Below are 18791 nucleotides of genomic sequence, written 5' to 3' on the forward strand. Positions count from 1 at the left end.
AGATCATATGGCGAGGAAGATGCCTGCCTCATCCGCGTCGCTCATTTCTCACAGCAAGGCGCGGTTGTCATCGAAGCCTTATCTCAAGCGAGAAAGGTGCTGTGGGTGCCTTGGATTAGCTCGGGTAGTTCTATGATTCCACTTTTTCTGAACGCCAAACCACCCTGCCGCCGCCCCCTTCTTCTTTCCCTCAACACGGGTACATGGTCTGCATCACTTCGACATCAGCATCACCTCGATCGGAGCATCCAAAATCTTCAGAATGCCAAAAAAAATGCCAAGGAGTTAACCCTCAGACACAAGCTGCAAAACAGCGTCCTACTCTAACGCCTTCATCGCATTTCGCCCTCTCGAACACGTCTACTTCGCCTGCCTCTAACTAACAAAGCTTCAACTCTATCGGTAAATATAAAATTCACTAACAACGTTCAACAAACTCTAAAGAAACGCAACAGCGAATTGCCTCTTCTTTTTTTCAAATCTTGCTAAGACGCATTTTATGGCACAGACCTACAGCCACCATTGACCATGCCGTTGAACACGCCATTGACCATCGCCCGTAGAGAGAGTTATGGGTGGGCAGAGTAAGGCCAGTGGTTCGAAAGTACAGTACTAGGTCAGCAACTTTGGCACAATGATGCCTTACGACTTGGGCTTTACTCACGCTCGCTCGACGACACCACTTCAAAGAGTATCCTAGCCAGCAGGTATGAGATTGTCAAGAGTTAGTCTGATTTCCAATGCATCAGTCTCTGCATAGTACTTTGAGGCGACACCAATGTAAGTAATAGACCAACTATCAGGTCTACTGCACGTCAAGAGCGGATATATTTTCTATAGAATCAATTATCACATGACGAGTGGATAACCCAAGCAGTCGTACGGAGTGCCCAGGTTTTCCGTCTTAGTACTGTAAGTCATAGAAACTCTAAATTCTCGTCATAATAATATACTCTCTTTGTATATGTGCTGTCAAGAAATCAAAAAGGAGTTGGAAAGATTGCAGGCGAGAAATGCCCAGCACGTGACTCCCGACCTCAACCGCTATCAAATATACAAGGAGCTCGAACGATGCTTCACGACAGCTAGTATCAATCAAGTCCGAATTGTGAGTACTGGCGTGATCTCGCGTATTACCCACCGTCTTTCACCGCGTGGCTCGAGGCTAGACCACCCTGCCCGTCCGTTCACATTCACCAACTGCTTCCCTCCTCACGCCCGCTGCCTTCTCGCGCCGCCGTCTTTCATCCGACTCCAGCCGTTCACCTCTCCCGCGCGTCCGTGCACAGCGTCGTCGACTCCCGCAATCTAGCTCCACGCCGCCCTCCTGCCACGCATATAAAACCCAACCCACTCCCCGACAACCCAGACCTTCTTTCCACACCACACCGGTACAGCAAGATACGTTCACATCACATTGTCAACTCCCAGTCTGCCATCTGCACTGTTCTCAGATGTCAGCTTAGCTCCAGCACAGATATTCTCTGCGCCACCACCATCGCGTCTCTCTGCAACTCACCGGCTTCTCACACACCCAGAACTCTCCACTATCCTCCATCACCTTCATTCTACACATTCGAAATGCCAGTAAGTAATTCCCGCGTGCGCCTTGGTCGCCAAATTCTGTTATGCTCTCTTTCGCCTCGCGACATCTTGCGCAAGGAAATGAATACTGACACGACCTTTTAGCACTACTATGGTCTCCATACTGATATTCGCGACATCTGCGCGCCTGTGCCGGACCTGATGGGCAAGCCCAGGATATCCTTCGAGCTGGCGCGTCAGGTCGTCAACCGTGGAGTCAGGAATTACAACCTCTCCAACGACTTCATGTTGGCACGGGAGATGGCCGAGCTGCTGAAGTGCCGTCCTGAGGATATCTGGCGCGAACATGACTTGAGAAAGTCGATCGTTTGCCATCACATCATGGGATACGACCCGAGTGCCATCGCTGCGAATCATGACGGTACGTCGAAAACTCCTCTCCACGCCCATTGCATCTGTCTAATGAAGAAAAGTGAATGAGCAGGATGTCCGTAGCATCCTTCTATCCCCTGGAATTGCCTCGATCAATGGTATGCGCCACCCTCCTCTCTTATATTCTTATTCGGCTATGAGCATTCATACTGACTCCCTTGCGACCTCAGGTGGCCTTGCCAACTCCCCAGTCGGCCATCGCCCAAATCCTTACGGATGTACTCTGTTCAACAGCATGCCAGCTCTGCCTCTCACCCCACCCTCGTCCCCACAGTATGCTGAGCAGGATCTGGGAAGTATGGGACACCACAAAGTCACGAGAGAAGAGTCACCGCCACTTGGCCCAACTGGGCAATCTCTCGGGCTCCAAGACTCGATGACTTCCGGTCTAGGTACGCTACATTCACCTGTAATTATGCTCCGTCTAACTCTATATGATTAGGATACACCGCTTTACACGGCCAAGCGCTGAAGGAGAAGCAAAATCGAAAGGACCACAATACCCTCCTAGAATCTCTGAAAGAGAAGAAAGATTATCTCGAACATCATCTTGCACTGTTTGTTCGCAAGTGGCTTGCTGGTAATGATTACAACACCGTCATGCACGACCTAGGTTCCTTTTTCGAGAGGGTCAACGGCTATCTGGACAAGGATCCAATTCCGCTTAATGACGATGATATTACTTGGCTTGATTGGCCTCTCGTGGATCTAGACGACTTCTTCAAGGTCCTTCTCAACGAGGCGCATCCTGGGTGCCGCTGGATCGAAGCTACTAGTCTAGAGCTTCGAAAGCTCGGAGCACACATAGCCACGGCCAGGAATACTCCAGGTATATGTCTGCTCCGCGAGGGACCCTCATCCGCATCAGGTCATCCTGTCCAGGCACAGGCCCCGTTCACGCAGCCATATCCACCCCAGCACAGCTCGCAAACAGCATCCATGTCAAATATCTTTGGGTATTTAGCTAAGCCCCAGACCACTCCCTTTTCTTCCGCAACCGAACAACAACCGGCACAGATTCATACCACGATGGAGGGCACTGAGGCCAATACGACTCCACAGTTGGCCGACTCCACGATAGAAGGCGGCCCGCTACCACAACCAGGCTTCCCTGGCACATTCGGACAGCCGCCACAGCAGTCGAAAGTTGCTCAGAACTCACCCTTCACCAACCCGATGCCAGGTCATCTAGGGTCTTCTCCATTTGGCCAACCCACAGCCCCGCAGCAGCCGAGCGGGTTCGAGCTCAACCCCCAGCAGAGTTCTCCGGACGCTATCCACGAGGCGTTCCTCACGTATGCGGAGCACAAATCCAAGGATCTCGTCAAAAGTAGCAAAGCGGTAATGAAGAGAATTGCCAACGGCAAAGCATACGAAGTTGAACTTCATGGCCTGTTGAGTGTTCTGAAGCAGAGCAGGAAAAAGCTCGTTGTTGACAAGATACCATTGAATCAGGGGGACGTTGAATGGATTGGCTGGGATGTAGAGGCTCTCTTAGCCGTCGGTCAGGAACTCCACAACTTTGGTAGCCCTCGTGGCGATAACGAGGCCGGAAAGACCCTCGATGAGCTTACTGAGCTCATTCCGCGGTTACAGACCGCACTTCAGACACCAGGTGTTTGTGTTATGGTGTCCAAGCCCGCCCAGGATAGAGCTAGTGTTTCCACCAAGAGCCACCCCGCGCCTACACAGCCATTGCCAGCGAATACACGAGGTGGCCTTCCACGACGGAATGCTGGGCAGGCTTTCATGATGGTCTGAGATGGAGCGTCCACACGCGGAACCGAGGCTTTGAGTCAGGTTTCTTGATTTGAGTGAACTGACATTGTGGATCACGTGCGGGGCAAAAGTGAGAATGAAGAAGTCGGCACGCTGGGCTGAAAAAAGTGGTACACTCACCAAGTACTCTGCCCGTGTGCACACGCTAGGACGCCAAGAGGCTTGGTGCTACGTCGCTAGCAGGTGACTTATTTGACGCTTTTCCCGACGTACAAACTCCACTCTTCAGCCTAATGTAGCGATGACGAGCGCCACAGATACGATCGAATTGCAGAATCGTAATGGAGATACCGATGGCAGGAATCGGCGTACGTAGCTACTTTGAGTAGTGGATAATTTCCTGCGCTAACTGAAAGATAGTAACGCCCGAGCTGTATGCTCGTCTAGTATTAGGCTTTGCGAAACATTCCAAACACCCTGTCTATCCCGGGAAACACTATACTGCCTTAGCACGGCTCCTCACCTCCCCATACCAACGGCTTTCAACAGACGCTGAAAATCCTACTGTCGAAGAGACAAATCCAAACGCGATCTACCTCTACGACTTAGCTGTCGACAGTGGTAAGCCGGAACGAATCCACACGTTCAATACCATAGACGAGATCGACCACTATGATGAAGAAAGTCGCAGAAAAGAGCAAGGAGGCCGCCTCATATTTCTTCAGGGATATCTCGCACCAAAATGGCTCAACCATAATGGATCCAAGTTCGAAATCGATCCTGAATTCTATTTGAGACACCTGGACTTCTCATCCTCAGTGGTTGCCCGAGCACTATCCAATGCTTTCTCTGCCGTCCTCCGCAGAGATTATTCGCGTCCGCATGACGTCGATGATGTCCTGGAATAATGTCCACCCATCTGTACGTGAGACGACGGCATATTTACGCTCATCGTGCGAGAAACAGATGACAGAGTATCTGAAGAGTCTGGGCCAGGGCAAAAAGGTCGTACCCTCAGACTTGATCGTCCGTCACTTCTCCGTATTTGACACTCACCATTTTGCTATCGAGCAGGCGGTGACCATGCACGTTAATTACGACAATCCTGGTTGGACAGGTACGTACGCATGAACCTCTCCAGTGGAACAAAACTAATGCACGACGATGTAGCACTCATCTGGCTCGACCAAGGCCGAGATCTACATTTATCCCGCCACGGCCCATGGAGGGATCTACAACGCGGAAATGCAAGTAGTCTAGCAACCCAGCCCATAATCCAATACCGCAAGCGCATCGCGCTTCAAGGCGGCGGAGCCCCACGCCCACCTAACGGACAAGCTTCCTCCGGGCATCAGCTCGCTTCTACATATGGCAGCTCCCTCCGACCTGAGGTCATGGAGACAGACACCTTCTAGGCGCTCGACGAGATCTTCCGGCTCGCCATCGCCTCCGAGTCGCAATTCCTCACCTTCGTTTTGCACGAGATCAAGCGAGCCATTACCGATGACCAAATACAAGATTTGCAACATGTCCTGGCCCTCGTCGAAGACCACTGCGATCATATCCGCGAAAACCTTTCCTCTGTGAAATCTGGCGGCCATGCCAAATGGCCCAAAGCACCTAAGAAGCTGCGCGCAACAGCACTTGCCAATAAAGAGCAACTGCAAAAAGATCTCGAGTATCTCCTAGTATATTCTGAGCATCTGGTTGATCGGTGCACGGGAGGAATATCTGTGATGATGAACGAAGCAATGTTCAAACAATCTCAGCGCGCGATTGAGCAGACGGAAGCGACAATCAAGCTGAGATTTGCTGGTTTTCTTTTTCGCGCCTCTTTCCGTTGCGACTTCTTTCTTTTCAATGTCGGTGAGGGAGGTGAGCGAGACGCATTTGAGCGTTTGGGTCTGGGCTGTCGCGTCTGTGGTGATGTTGGCGCTGTCATTTGTGCTGTGGAAGTGCGATCTGGGTAAGCTTGCAAAAAAGGCTTGGGCTAAAGTCAGACATCGTAAATGACTGTGTATTATCATATGGTAAGCAATATCCATTTCCCGTAATGGTGAGTTTCCCTTCCAATCTGTCGTTACGAACCAACGCCAATACCAAAATATTAATTGCAATTTCTTTCCATTCTGCAAAAATTTTCCTCGAAACGCTTGGCGGGAGACGCTTCATCTCGAGTAGTAATAAACAACTTTGTCGAAATCTCCGTCACCTAATTGGTTCTAACTCCTGTGATCGTCTGGCACAATCTCCTTCCTCAGTGTCATTGCTCTCTGTAATTGTGCATCACCTTCAACGTCATTGCCCATACTCTTCAGAAGTTTGCCTTTCATGAACGCTGAACGAGATGCCTGGGGTTTATACCAAGGGGTATCCCCATAAATCTTAAGACTCGGTTCAAGGAGGCGACTGGAAAGCGTTAGCGCATGAACGCGAGGAGGCAAGTGAGCTGCATACTTTGCCTCATCTTTCTTTCCTGTTCTGATAAGCTGCTCTGCAAATCGGTAGCATGAATCGGCGGTGATGTAATGGTTATTACCGATGGTGGCGCGAAAGATTCCTAGAGCTCGCTGGAAAAGATCCAAGGCCTCGTTTAGGTTACCCTGCGAGCGCCGAAGGTCTCCAAGCACGTGCAAGACTTTGCCCGACCTTTCATAGTTTAGCAGTTTACAAGAACGAACGTTGAAGAGAAATTGAACACTTACACTATGGACAAGTTGGAATCCTTGCCGAATTTCTGCTCTCGCGCCTTCAATACTGGTAAGAGAATATCTTCCCCCTTTTGCCAATCAGCCGGATCCTTCCTCAGAGCGTAAATCAATGCCAAATGCACGGCAGGCCACTCTTGTTCAATCAAGGTACTGCCAGGGATACCTCCAAACGCCTCATAAGATCTGGTCCAATCCGAAACTGCCTCCTCCTCTTTGCCAGGATCTCGCATTAGCGCCATCGCAGACTCGTTGCACGAATCAGCAAGCTAGAGCGCATCCTTCCTATTATTTCCATTTCTGCAGCCGTCCGACGATGAGATCGGTTATGATCTTGAAATGATCCAAAGCGCCTGGACTGGCAGTGTAAATGCGTGAGACGGCGATGTATTGGTAGGTCTGAGAGAGCATGCGGTTGAGGCCTTCATCTTCTCTGAATGTCTCGGAGGGTACGTTATCTAGGACAGCAAGTGACAGGTCGGCATAAACTCCCATGACTGAATCGTGCGCTCTCTCGGTCATATACCTATGTATATTAGTATAATTCGACCTAGGTAGTAATATTTTCAGAATGAACTTGCCAGGCCACTTCGTTGAAAAGTGCTGCAGAGGCAGTTGATGGTTTGAACTTTCCAGATTTGATAGGCTCTTCAAATAGAGATGGGATCTTTTCAACATGTGGGAAAAGCTGTTCACACTTATGCAACCTTTCTAACTCGTTGCGTTCGTCAAATTGAATGAATGGCCATGAGTTCGAAATTAGGACAATAGTATTCTCATAGACTGCAAGAGTCTCCTCATCGGACAATCTTTCCCTTACAAGATCCTGGACTAGCCGGTGAATGCGTAGCTCGTTGTTCTTCATGTCCTTTGTTATTAGAGAACTGCTCAGGAGTTCAGTGCGACTATCAATATACGCGGAGCGGGACTTTGGATAGTCAGGAAGCTCAACACCATTCGTATCGCGAAACAGTAGACTTTCTTGGATTCTATCAGGATCAAGGAAAGAAAGAACTCGTAGAAGTGCGGTAGCTAACTTGGGAAGGGCTTCTAGCATCCAGACGGAAGAGACGGTTTGCATATAGGATCGCCTTTGGCCTGGAACTGCTGTATCATGTAATTCCCGGCATTTTCTTCATAGTAGGCGAGAAATTCTTCTAGAGACATGTGTCGACGCCGGGTGATACCGCCCATCTGCGTAATACCCGAGGGCAACCCTCCGAGAATCTCCACAATCTTTGTGCATGCCTCTAGACTGTTCTCCTCATATTCGCGATTGGAGAGAGATTGAAGAAACGGACCCGCTTCGTTGAGTTTGAAGGGAGCAAGATCGATGCTCAGGGAAGGTGAATAGACAGTGTCTTTCGAAAGAGGATTTCGACTCGTGACAATCACACAACCGGTGCCGGTGTCGGGCCAGAAATCGTAAAGGATGTTCGGATCGTCGGCGTTATCTAGAACGAGTAACCACGAAGCTTCGTCATTTGCCTTGGGTGTTCCTTGATTTGCCGTAATGATCGGGTTTGAGAGCCAACCTTTCACCCTTTCACGCCTCTCAATTTCGTCCTCTGGCGCTGACTCGTCTTCGAGACCAAGGGCCATTGACATTTCGGTGAATCCAAGGCTCAGCTTCTCCGTTGTATCTGCGTTGATCCAGAATACAGCATCAAATTTGGTTCTTCTAGAGAAGACGTACCACATAGCGACTTCGGTTTTGCCGATGCCGCCCATGCCGCAGATAACGCAGCTTCGAAGTCTTCTCAGTCCAGATTCCCCCGTGGACGGGCTTGCTGGGAAGAAAGTCTCATCAATCTAACTCAAAATACCTTGCCTTCCATAAAACTCGTAGTTTTGAGCTTGCCCGCTGACCATACATACGGGTATCCAGCCACCTCTGACAGGTGAGTCAAAGTCGATGAGGTCCTTAAGTGCACTAGGAGGTAGCATGTTCGGCGACGGAGTTATTGGCGTCGCCGGTGTCTCGAGAATCACTTAGTGCTATTTAAACGGAATTAGAATGGACGAGCTTATTTATCACCCCCCCTTTCTCTAATTATCACCCCCCTTTTCTCTATTCATCACCCCCCCTCGATTAGGCCTAGCTCCGGCCCGTATGAATATTGTTCCACCAATCAAACTCACTCGCTTGCCCGCTCGTGCTCAATACGGAATTTACATCACCTACGCACTCGGTTGTGATGCATCAACACCACTTCCTCTACATCAACAGCCTCATCACCATGGCCCTCCGGGCCCCCCCTTGGAGCCGCTACGCGTCCGTAGAGGAGGGCATGAAGTCTATTAACACTTGGGCCAAGCGGGAAGGATACGCGATCATCAAATACAGCAAGAAAATGGACAAGCGCACGCCCCCTCAGGTGCGGAAAGTGCTTGTTCAATGTGATTATGCCGGCACCTATACGTCAGCCAGCAGGAAGCGGAACACCCATACAAAGAAGTCTAATTACCTTATGAAAGGAGCCTTCACGAGAGACCTACAAGTAGGTGATTGGTTCTTTGAAGTTAATGTTTCTATTCACAATCACGAGCCGTATGATCCTGAGGATGGCACTCCAGCCGTGCATCGAGACGGTATGGATGAGGCTACAGTTCAGACAATACAGAATCAGCTCAACGGAGGCACGCCCGTAGGTGCTATCTTCAACAACCTTATCGCTGAGGGCCCTGAGGATGCCCCCCCTATGTCCACGCCTGAGGAGGAGGCTGCTCGTAGTGAAGGAACCGGTGCAGCAGGAGGATATTCGGGTGTGAGGCCATGGTATACAGGCCTAGTCGGCGTTCCTTTCAGTCAGCAATTGGACGGTGGCCATCTAGGCACTTTCCGCTTCTAGACTAGCTAGAGTAGATAGAGCGAATAGACTCCTGTTGGCCTAGATAATGCATCCTTTCCCATTCGTGTATACATACTCTCCATTTTACGCAGCCTATACGGAGGCAAGCGAGTGAGTTTGATTGGTGGAACAATATTCATACGGGCCGGAGCTAGGCCTAATCGAGGGGGGGTGATGAATAGAGAAAAGGGGGGTGATAATTAGAGAAAGGGGGGGTGATAAATAAGCTCGTCCATTAGAATCTATGTCTCATCATATAGATTTGGGCTAGTGTGCCTACTGTTTATGTTGTTCTCGGAAGAGCGGTTAATCGGCTCCGAGTGCAGCGTCAGAGAGTCGTTGAACACCGGCTTATTGCACAATAAAGCGACATCTCCGGGCGCTTCTTCTGTAACAGACCGGAAGAGCTTCACGAGACGATTGTAAAAGTGACTGTCTACTTTGACGAGCCACATGCTGTTATGGTCTGCGTCGACCTCGAATGTTTCCTCGTATCGCGAACCTGTTTGGCACAATTGTTGATCGAAAAGCTACAACGAGGTCAGTAGAGGCTCTTCCACTCTTTCTTGAAATGGTTTACAATTTGACGATTCGTGTCACTTCGAATGAACTTCAAGAGGCTATCCCGAACTTTGCTCTTGTTTGCTTCAAAGACTGAAATGACGCGTATGTGCAAATCTAGCTTTTCGAAATGCTGGCACACTTCGCCTATATGCCCAATATCTTCGTCCGTGAGCGATTGCTTCGGAACATCTTTTCGTGTAGACTTCAAGATCCATTTCCGATTCTCCCAATTCTTATCGTCTTTCGACGTGGTGTGTGGGCTGCCGAGGAATAGAATCCCAGAAGTTACATCTTCAAGAGTCGGGGTCTCGGCGTCTGGTGTATGTTGGTGCGCGATCCAGAGAGCCTTGATACCGTTTGTTAATGATACTTGACGTTGGTGGGGAAGAACAATACCTGTTTCAGGATCAAACCACCAAGGCTGTGACATATGAACAGCACGGGCCGTTGTTGGGTCTGATCGAATTTGTGAAAAAACAATCATCATTCATTTGTGCCGCTTTTACATACGTTGGTCTCTTGTTGAAGTTTCTTAATGTCACTGAGTAGTGAGTGGCTATGATTGATGAGCTGCTTCTAAACGGACGTGCCATCCAATTCTAGGTCGTATGCGAAGTACAGCACCCGAGTATCGTTCGTCGTAGCCGCAACAAGGGGCTTGAGCCACGAACATGTTTCGCGTCTCTCTGCAATTTTGAATTGAGAGAATGCGGCGGGCACGATGACAATACTGGGGCTTACAGTTAGACGGGCAACAGGCACTAGAATAATAGCTTACTCAATCCCTTCTTCCGACACGACAGGCTCCTTCAAATGAAACACCAGCTTCAGATGAGAACCGGGTAGTGGCTTTCCTCTCATGTTGAAGCTATAGAATAAATCTGAGAGATGGAGAAGGCGGATACGCCCTGCTGATATCATGCGGCTCCATGGTGGTGGCGATGACACATGTCGGCACTTGCTGCAGCACAATCGAATGTTTTCATAGAGAGACGCTCGTTGTGCTTCCGATACGCAGGTATTCTCACCGTTCTGGGATCAGCTTAGAATGTTTGAAGTCTTTGTCTCCAAGCAGGTACAGTTTACCTACATTGAATGTAAAGCTGACAGACGGAGGTACCTCGGATGCTTTAGTATGATGCCTTGACTTCCAATATCCCCGTCGGGCTCTTCGAATACTGCGGCACAGCAGTCCCCACGTGTCTGCTGTAGAGCGGGTTGTTGAGAACACCTGACGAGGCTAGAATAGGTGCGGGTTCACTACGTTATCAATCGTTTGTAAATGGCATTATGCCTATTGACCAATGAAAGAGCAAGGCGAAGGATGGTGGCGCTCGACCTAATCTATGGAAAGTCGCCATTCACTCGTCGCAAAGCCTCGTCGACTGTGGCAGCTGATCTGTATGCTGCAAGTCATCATGCGGAGCATCCCTACAGGGAAACCGATCACCACCGTCGCTCAGCCTTACATATCGATAAGCAGGGATTGAAGGTGCTACGCCTACACTATCATACATCTGGAAGTTTTAGAGTAGGCAATTAGAGTACACTTAGCGATTAGCCTGCAAACGAGTCAATGTAGCTGCGGATGCTACCAACCTTGACAGCCTTCTACATGTTTCACGGCATTGGGCCACGAATCCAGCTGTAACCATCGCGCGTCCCTCACAGTCAGAAACTCTTAGGGAGCACAAATGCTAGGTTCCGCCTATCAAGAACGAGGAATACTGGTGAGTCCCAGAAGCAACGTGATGATATTTACCAACGATTGCCCCAGGACAAGCCCAACAGCAATGGTTATCACTGAAAGCTCTCCCGTGCGAAAGATCTTCTTGCACAAATAGTGTGCAAGACCTCCTAAGACTTGCGGAATAGTGTACATTGGGAGGATGTAGATTCCTGGATGCACTTTTAGCAATAGACCAGACCATGGCATAGGGGACCTTACCAATACCGATTGCAATGCCACTGGGAATTTGCTCGGTCCACTTTTTCCCTTCAGCTGCGATCCTTATGACCGCGAAAAGGGCTGAGATAATAAAACCGGTCAAGGCGAATACGAAGACACCAGGTGGAAGCCCGCGTCCGTACGCAAGATGCTGATGCAAGCCATAACTGGGCATGTGGAACCGTAAACGTCTCACTCGGAATCGTATAGGCGGATGTAAAAAGTTTATAGATGCAAATGCAGAGCACAGCCCCAAAGGTCGATCCGATGACCTAGCCGTAGAAGAGGCTCTTCGGGGAGGCACCGACCAGATGACCTGTTTTTAGATGCTCCATCACGTCGCTGGACTGATATGGACCCGCTTCGGCAATACCACCAACCAACAGGCTGATGATGGTAGCATTAGGGTTCGATTTCGGGATGAACACCGCGAAGAGAAACTGGGGAATCTTGCCTGCGGGGATAATGAGCCATCGTCAATCCTACAGGACAAAGTAGAGAAGCGCAAACCGAGGATAGATGCTAATGCATTATCCGTCTCTCCCATTGAGCGGATGCTTGCAATTCCCAAAGGAAAAATCAGGATAATGGAAAGGCTGATTTCCCAGATGGGTAGTAGATCCCCGAATAGATACCACGCGATGAGAACGCACAATACCGTCACTCCCACAAGCCATAAGACGGCACTTATGTTAGACAGCGCGTCGTCCGCTGAGCTATTGCGATCATTGGCGTGCAGCTTGTGTAAGGAGTCTAAATCAGGTGGCAAAAGCAATGTTCGTTCGTCTGGTGTTGAATGCCGATTTCTAGCTCCGAAAAGCGAAAACGACGCAGCTTTGGCCTTCGAGTGTGCTTGTGTGAATCTAGATCGAAGCTGCTCAAATAGTCCCCCTCCATAGTCACCGTCTCTTAAGAGGCCAAAAATAACCCAGACGATACCAATGAGGGTGTCACCCAGTATCACTCCTAGCGCTACCCAGATATTCCATCCTTGACTACCATCGTCCCAGTCCTCAACGCGACCTGACGCCCAACCCTTGGATTTAGCAAGGGGAGACAGAAAGGCCCAGCCGATGACGGCGCCCAAAAGCATGTGAGCGGTTGTCAAGGGATGCATTATCATCCCAAAGCCCAAGTATGCAGGAGAAATATCGACAGACCAAGCCCACATTCGAGCTATCTTTGTTCCGAAAATGGGCAAGGTTTGAAGATCTGGAACAAAATACGTGAGTAACGCCTGTATTGCAATGTTACTGACAGAAAGCACCAAAAGATCCACAAGTGAGACATACTGTCAATCCTGAGATGATGAAAGACACAAGTCCAGAATACATCCTGGGATTTGACCGATTATCGATATTCGAATTTTCTGATTCTTCCGAGCGCGTATTACCACTGTGGAGCACAGAGTCTCCAGAGTCCACGTTTACACCATTTGAACTTTCCGGTAGGAACGGTGGAAGGCTTCGCGAATCCGCGTCTTCTGTGCGTATAGAACCATGATGGCTGCTGTGCTGCTTCGAAATATTCTCCGTGATACTTGGCCTCGTGTGCAGCACGCCAATGACCGCAGCCACTACTTCACTAATTAGCTTGCAGAATGACAAAGTGAGAGACGTAACATCGATGAAAACTCGGGATGAATCTCATTTCAGTGACGAGGGTCAAGTGCTATGAATCAAATCTAGCTGTACGCAGATAAAGAAGGGGAAGACGTACTAGCCGTCCCTGTTGGAAACCGAAGATAAGATCTTAGAACAAAATGATTGCGGAAGGGAACAGCGAACACGATTCCAAACACGCAGACGCCTAGACACTAAAGAGTCAATCGCCACAATGTGAACTTCAAGGGCCCATTGTCGTGAGTGGTGGTGAGGTACTCCAAAGCCGGTATTATGCCGCTGAGACCGGCGGTGTAAGGAATACCACCCATTGAGGCAGCAATCATCATGACCAGCACATTTTCGCTGGGGTTGAATGGTCTATGCAAGTATCTTGCGAAAGGCTTAAACACGGCGTGAGCGAGAAGGACTGAAGGTAATGGCATCGAGTTGGTCTGCCCAGCCTGAAGCCCATAGTACAGACTAGCAAAGCATATGAGGGTCCCAATGAAGAGTCCTGCGAGTATTCCTCTGAGTGAAAAGGTCTGTTCGTTGTGCCGTTCTGCCGTTGGTTGCGTCGGCGGTGAGTGGGTGCCGTTTTCTTCACAGCTTCGTTCGGATGGGGTCAGCCCAGCCTCATTCTCAGCATCAGGCATAACCACGAGAGCGCTCTCAAAGAACGAAGCGACTATGCTGTGCTGCTCACAATGTAGTGATTGTCAGCTTGAGGAAGGTGGATTGACAGATGGCGGTGACGCTAGGCAGAGCGGTGACGCTAGGCAGAAGGCCGACAAGCTCGTGTATGTGGAGGGTCCGTGCACGCATCACCGCTTAAAACGACTTGAGCTTTGCAACAAGACAAAACACGATCTACATAACATTTGGGCTAGGAGAAGAAGTAGTGTTAACTACTCTTTCATTCCACCACATGATTCGAGATATATCGTGATTCAAGCAAAAGTGGCTTGATGTGACGTTAAACATCACGTGCGGGGCGAAAGTGGCATGCAGGGCATGGAAAAGATGGCACTCTACACGAACGTGTGCATGTGTATGCCAATGCTTGAGGTGCTTCGATGCATTTTCGGAAATCTAAACGGGATAAGCTCTTCGCTCGGGGCTATGTGGAAACCTGTTGAAGCACTTCAACAGTGTTAGAAAGGTGCACCTATAAGATAGCGTGGTTAATGAGGGCCAGCAGAAATGGACAGTCTATGAATCCGGTGTTCTGACTTTACACTTCCTATCCAGTATGTACTCACTATTTCTGTGCTTGCGTACACTTGTTTAGCACCGCTTGAGGTCCTCCAGTATGTTGTTCTTATTCATGAAGTACCAACTCTGGCGAGCCTGATAGCTCTCTGGGCCACCTCGGACGGTGCTGAACTGCTGAGTGTGCCACTTTTCTCATGCCCTGCTTGAGTGGGGATGAAGAAGTCGGATCTTCGGCACATCGCCATCGCTCAACGACATATGCGGCGCACACCAGCAATCCGGCGTGCGAAGCCACACCGGCATAGAAACCAATGAGAAGACGAGATGAAAGAGTCTAAACTACAAGGAAGATGGCGGCAATGCTCATCCCGCAATGTCTTTTTCTCAATCGCGTCAGCCATCCCACCTTCTCTCCATTCTCTCACTCCTGGTAGAATCGTGCGAGGAAAGACTACGTCAACAGCGTATTATATGAATTCAAACTGCTTTCCTAGGCGTTCTAAACTCTGGAATTTATTTGAATGAAACGGAATCATGCGCCACACAACACTCCACAGAGTTCTTCGGTGGTTGAGAGAGCTGGTTTTGACTCCGAATCGATAACGACCACTCCGAGCTCTCCGGCTCCAAGCTTTAGGGAAATTGGAATCGAAGATGTGAAGAAAGATATCCTGGATTCTAGCAGCCGGTCGTCCTCTGAGGACGAAGCTGATAGCCATGCGCTGCTTGGCAACGGGAACGACCAAGAAAATGATCGCGACATTCACCAGCCTCGTAATGCCGCACCTGCTCGTGGCCAAAGGTCTCTAAGCCGACTGGTCACCTCTGTCTTCTCCTCTTCTACACCATCGTCGCAGCCAGCCTCAACACCCGCCGATGACCCCGCCAGGATGGCTTCCACGGACGTCCGTCATAGATTGGCGCCTATTGTCGAAGCCGGCACCGGACTACCTCATATCGATGAGGATGAAGGAGCAGGTGCCGCGAAGGAGAAACCTGTCACGTGGCGCTCACTCCCTAGGAAAGACCAACTCCTTATTCTTACTCTAGCCAGACTCTCGGAACCTTTGACGCAGACCTCTCTGGGCTCCTATATCTACTATCAATTGAAGTCTTTCAACACTTCTCTTCCGGACTCAACCATTGCTTCCCAAGCCGGTATCATTCAAGCCGCTTTCCCGGCGTCTCAATTTCTTACGGCCATGCTGTGGGGTAGATTTGCAGACTCGGAATGGGGTGGACGGAAGAGAGTCTTGTTGATTGGGTTGCTGGGGACCATGTGTTCAGTCATTGGGTTTGGATTTTCTACGAATTTCACTGCTGCCGTCATTTTCCGTTGTTTAGGGGGTGCTTTGAACGGCAATATAGGTGTTATGCGAACTATGATCGCGGAAATCATTAAGGAGAAGAGGTTTCAATCAAGGGCTTTCTTGATCTTGCCTATGACATTCAACATTGGAGTTATCATTGGACCAGTCCTCGGTAAGGCCCATATTTTCCCCATGTCTTAACTTTGACTAACATACTTCAAGGTGGTTTATTAGCGGACCCAGTTGGAAGCTATCCTTCCATATTTGGCCCGAAATCACTTTTCGGAGGCAAAGATGGAGTACAATGGATGATCAAGCATCCGTACGCTCTTCCTAACCTCATGAGCGCTACGTTTCTCCTTGCTTCCGCCACAGGCGTCATTTTTTTTCTAGAGGAAACCGACGAAATTCTCAGACACAAAACAGACTACGGTCTCCGTATCGGCAACTGGCTAAAGCGTAAGCTCTGCGGCCGAAGGGCCACCTCAGAACAGGGCTACGCCGCCATTCCACTAGACGATCCCCCGGATTCCGCCCGTTTTGCCGACTTGGAGCTACAACCCACACCGACGTCCGCGAATCCTCACGGATCAGCAATAGACTCTGACAAGCCTTTCCTCGCCCCCATCCGCCGCCGCAAACTTCCCTTCCGACGAATGTGGACCAGGAACGTCGTAACAACTCTGATTTGCCACGGCCTCCTCGCCATGCACGTCGGCACTTTCAACAGTCTCTGGTTCATCTTCCTCTCCACTCCACGCTTCGACCCGGCGCACCCAGTTCCGGTCAAGTCGCCTCAAAGCTTCCCTATACACTTCACAGGCGGTCTTGCTCTCCCACCAGCCCGTATCGGTGTTGCCCTCGCAATTCTCGGCTTCATTGGAATTACCCTACAATTGCTGCTCTACCCCCGCCTGAGTGCACGTCTAGGGACGGCGCTCTCCTACCGCATCAGCCTCGCTATCTTCCCAATCACCTACGCGCTGGTGCCGTACTTGTCGATTCTTCCCTCGAGCACCAAATCACCGCTCCCCGTCGCAGGTATCGTGGTATGGGCGGGAATCGTCGTGGTGCTATTCATCCAAGTCTCTGCGCGGACATTCGCGCTACCGGCAACCGCGATCCTGGTGAACAACTGCTGCCCGCACCCGAGTGTGCTGGGAACCATGCATGGCATAGGGCAGAGCGTGTCGAGCGCGACGAGGACCATTGGGCCGATTATGGGCGGGTGGCTCTTTGGGAGGGGACTCCAGATGGGGATTGTTGGCTTGGCATGGTGGTGTCTTGGGTGTGCGGCAGTTGTGGGGTGGTTTGCGTCGAATTTTGTGAGGGAGGGGGATGGGCATGAGGTTCTGATGGAGGGGGAAACGAGGGAGGGAGAGGAAGTCGAGGTGAGAAGGTGATGTTTGATGGGCTCCATGCGTTATGCGTAGGTAGGGTCATGATGAGTATAGGTCATGGGTTATGAGGAGTTATAAGGGTATGAATTTAGAGGCAGGCCTTCATGAGCACATACAAAGGACACCGGGACATGGAATACGGAAGCGAGTACTCAAGAAATATTTTATACAAAACCATACCATTATCGCTGCCGCGTGTGTATCATCGTAACATCATCTATCCCTGCCAGTCCTCCGACGAAGCAATTCTTAGCCCAGTCGCCCCCTCAAACACTCCCCTCCTCAAACTTAGTATCCTACACATCCCACCGGCCCAATCTACACCTTCGGCTTCTCCGCCGCTGCCGCATCCCCCTCCTCCTTGGAGAAGTTTATACTGACGCTGTTAACGCAATGCCGCTCGTCCTTCGGATTCCCAAACTTCTCCCCCTTGAAGATGTGCCCGAGATGCCCGCCGCAGTTCGCGCACAGGATCTCCGTCCGCGCCGACCACCCGTGGCCGTCCGGCTTCTCTTGAATAGCGCCGGGGACCGCGTCGAAGAAGGCGGGCCAGCCGCAGCCGGAGTCGAACTTGTGCGAGGCTTTGTAGAGGGGCGCGTCGCAGCCGACGCAGGTGTAGACGCCGCTGGAGGGGTAGTGCTTGTCATACTTGCCGGTGCCGGCGAATTCGGTGCCTTTTTGGCGGAGGATGCGGAATTGTTCTGTTGAGGGGAGTATATTAGCATTTGGGATCCGAGATGGTGATAGGATGGAGGGTGGCGGGGTATAGAATGGGGATAGTGTTCTACCTTTATTCAACTGCGCCTGCCACTCTCCTTCGTTCTTCTGCACTGGGTATGAGTCCGACATCTTTGGTTTCGAGGACGAGCTGAATAGGGATCCGATGAAGGGGATAGTGGGCATAGACGACTTGAGGAGGGCGATGCGGGGGTTCGGGTTCAAGCCGCGGAGGTTCGAGACTGGTGTTGAGTGGAATGTGGTGTTGGAGAATGTGTTGAAGGCTCTGAGGATGGTTGGGATGGATGGGAAGCGCATTAGGATGGGAGGTTATATATCATAGAGGGAGGTTGTGATGTGGAATCAATGTCGCGGCTACGGTTCGTTTCGTTGGTGGCGGAGCTGGAAGCTCGGAATTTGTCAGTTGCGTCATGACCTCGGACGCGCTAAGGAGGTATATCAAATAAGAGATGCTCGAGATTTTGTGGCTATGATACCTTTGTCTGGACATAGTGATATGGAAGCATCTGAAAATAATAATGTTCAGGTACCGGCTTAAATTCCAAGATTCTACGCACATCAATTCCCCTGCCCCCAGTGCTCAGAATACTCCATTTGATTCCGGAATCCTGCCGCGTGAGTGGGTTTTGACAGATTTGTCGAATAGGACAGTTCCTTCAGGCTTTCCTACATTCTACCTTATCGATCAGTCAAAATACCTTCTCTCTTCAGTACCTTTTAATTTAATTGGTATGCTGATAGGAGTATTCAAATAGCCCT

At 50.2% G+C, this 18791-nt stretch overlaps 10 protein-coding genes across 10 annotated transcripts; 4 read left to right on the forward strand and 6 right to left on the reverse strand.

Annotated features, from left to right (window-relative positions):
* Positions 1-1581: 1581 nt before the first annotated feature.
* BDZ99DRAFT_527504 (uncharacterized protein) lies at positions 1582-3738 on the forward strand (the record flags this gene model as incomplete). Its single annotated transcript, XM_033726268.1, has 5 exons — positions 1582-1587; positions 1690-1966; positions 2019-2075; positions 2148-2369; positions 2420-3738. The coding sequence occupies 5 exons, from the start codon at positions 1582-1584 to the stop codon at positions 3736-3738; spliced, it is 1881 nt and encodes a 626-aa protein (XP_033569441.1).
* Positions 3739-3997: 259 nt separating this feature from the next.
* Positions 3998-5688, forward strand: BDZ99DRAFT_576849 (uncharacterized protein; the record flags this gene model as incomplete). The annotated part of the gene is made up of 5 exons (XM_033728616.1): positions 3998-4064; positions 4117-4592; positions 4663-4813; positions 4867-5087; positions 5112-5688. 5 exons carry the CDS (start codon positions 3998-4000, stop codon positions 5664-5666), a joined length of 1470 nt encoding a protein of 489 aa, XP_033569442.1. The 3' UTR covers positions 5667-5688.
* Positions 5689-5918: 230 nt separating this feature from the next.
* BDZ99DRAFT_527506 (uncharacterized protein) lies at positions 5919-6899 on the reverse strand (the record flags this gene model as incomplete). The annotated part of the gene is made up of 4 exons (XM_033726269.1): positions 5919-6105; positions 6154-6345; positions 6402-6652; positions 6720-6899. 4 exons carry the CDS (start codon positions 6897-6899, stop codon positions 5919-5921), a joined length of 810 nt encoding a protein of 269 aa, XP_033569443.1.
* A 555-nt stretch (positions 6900-7454) lies between these two features.
* BDZ99DRAFT_527507 (uncharacterized protein) lies at positions 7455-8135 on the reverse strand (the record flags this gene model as incomplete). The annotated part of the gene is made up of 1 exon (XM_033726270.1): positions 7455-8135. The coding sequence occupies one exon, from the start codon at positions 8133-8135 to the stop codon at positions 7455-7457; it is 681 nt and encodes a 226-aa protein (XP_033569444.1).
* A 561-nt stretch (positions 8136-8696) lies between these two features.
* Positions 8697-9264, forward strand: BDZ99DRAFT_468930 (uncharacterized protein). The gene has a single exon (XM_033721375.1). It carries the CDS (start codon positions 8759-8761, stop codon positions 9254-9256), a length of 498 nt encoding a protein of 165 aa, XP_033569445.1. The 5' UTR covers positions 8697-8758; the 3' UTR covers positions 9257-9264.
* Positions 9265-9486: 222 nt separating this feature from the next.
* Positions 9487-10681, reverse strand: BDZ99DRAFT_576851 (uncharacterized protein; the record flags this gene model as incomplete). The annotated part of the gene is made up of 6 exons (XM_033728617.1): positions 9487-9786; positions 9837-10166; positions 10217-10276; positions 10331-10361; positions 10407-10550; positions 10599-10681. The coding sequence occupies 6 exons, from the start codon at positions 10679-10681 to the stop codon at positions 9499-9501; spliced, it is 936 nt and encodes a 311-aa protein (XP_033569446.1). The 3' UTR covers positions 9487-9498.
* Positions 10682-11382: 701 nt separating this feature from the next.
* Positions 11383-12079, reverse strand: BDZ99DRAFT_468932 (uncharacterized protein). The gene is made up of 2 exons (XM_033721376.1): positions 11769-12079; positions 11383-11719 (listed from the first exon to the last, which is right to left on the reverse strand). Exons 1-2 carry the CDS (start codon positions 11941-11943, stop codon positions 11532-11534), a joined length of 363 nt encoding a protein of 120 aa, XP_033569447.1. The 5' UTR covers positions 11944-12079; the 3' UTR covers positions 11383-11531.
* On the reverse strand, positions 12041-14025 carry BDZ99DRAFT_527510 (uncharacterized protein; the record flags this gene model as incomplete). Its single annotated transcript, XM_033726271.1, has 4 exons — positions 12041-12222; positions 12279-13005; positions 13061-13344; positions 13695-14025. The coding sequence occupies 4 exons, from the start codon at positions 14023-14025 to the stop codon at positions 12041-12043; spliced, it is 1524 nt and encodes a 507-aa protein (XP_033569448.1).
* A 1449-nt stretch (positions 14026-15474) lies between these two features.
* Positions 15475-17297, forward strand: BDZ99DRAFT_454842 (MFS general substrate transporter; the record flags this gene model as incomplete). Its single annotated transcript, XM_033718407.1, has 2 exons — positions 15475-16066; positions 16138-17297. 2 exons carry the CDS (start codon positions 15475-15477, stop codon positions 17295-17297), a joined length of 1752 nt encoding a protein of 583 aa, XP_033569449.1.
* Positions 17274-18400, reverse strand: BDZ99DRAFT_468934 (SelR-domain-containing protein). The gene is made up of 2 exons (XM_033721377.1): positions 18083-18400; positions 17274-17995 (listed from the first exon to the last, which is right to left on the reverse strand). The coding sequence occupies exons 1-2, from the start codon at positions 18327-18329 to the stop codon at positions 17613-17615; spliced, it is 630 nt and encodes a 209-aa protein (XP_033569450.1). The 5' UTR covers positions 18330-18400; the 3' UTR covers positions 17274-17612.
* Between the last annotated feature and the right edge of the window lie 391 nt (positions 18401-18791).

Source organism: Mytilinidion resinicola (genome assembly GCF_010093595.1).
Source record: "Mytilinidion resinicola strain CBS 304.34 unplaced genomic scaffold BDZ99scaffold_32, whole genome shotgun sequence".
Taxonomy (NCBI): domain Eukaryota; kingdom Fungi; phylum Ascomycota; class Dothideomycetes; order Mytilinidiales; family Mytilinidiaceae; genus Mytilinidion; species Mytilinidion resinicola.

What these genes read in the sequence shown, in the direction of transcription:
- BDZ99DRAFT_468930 (XM_033721375.1), top strand. Translation starts at nt 8,759, where the DNA reads ATGGACAAGCGCACGCCCCCTCAGGTGCGGAAAGTGCTTGTTCAATGT.
- BDZ99DRAFT_468932 (XM_033721376.1), bottom strand. Translation starts at nt 11,943, where the DNA reads ATGCCCAGTTATGGCTTGCATCAGCATCTTGCGTACGGACGCGGGCTT. An exon ending in TGGCATTGCAATCGGTATTG is followed by an intron (nt 11,720 to 11,768) that starts GTAAGGTCCCCT and finishes AAGTGCATCCAG; the next exon opens with GAATCTACATCCTCCCAATG.
- BDZ99DRAFT_468934 (XM_033721377.1), bottom strand. Translation starts at nt 18,329, where the DNA reads ATGCGCTTCCCATCCATCCCAACCATCCTCAGAGCCTTCAACACATTC. An exon ending in GCAGGCGCAGTTGAATAAAG is followed by an intron (nt 17,996 to 18,082) that starts GTAGAACACTAT and finishes TCCCCTCAACAG; the next exon opens with AACAATTCCGCATCCTCCGC.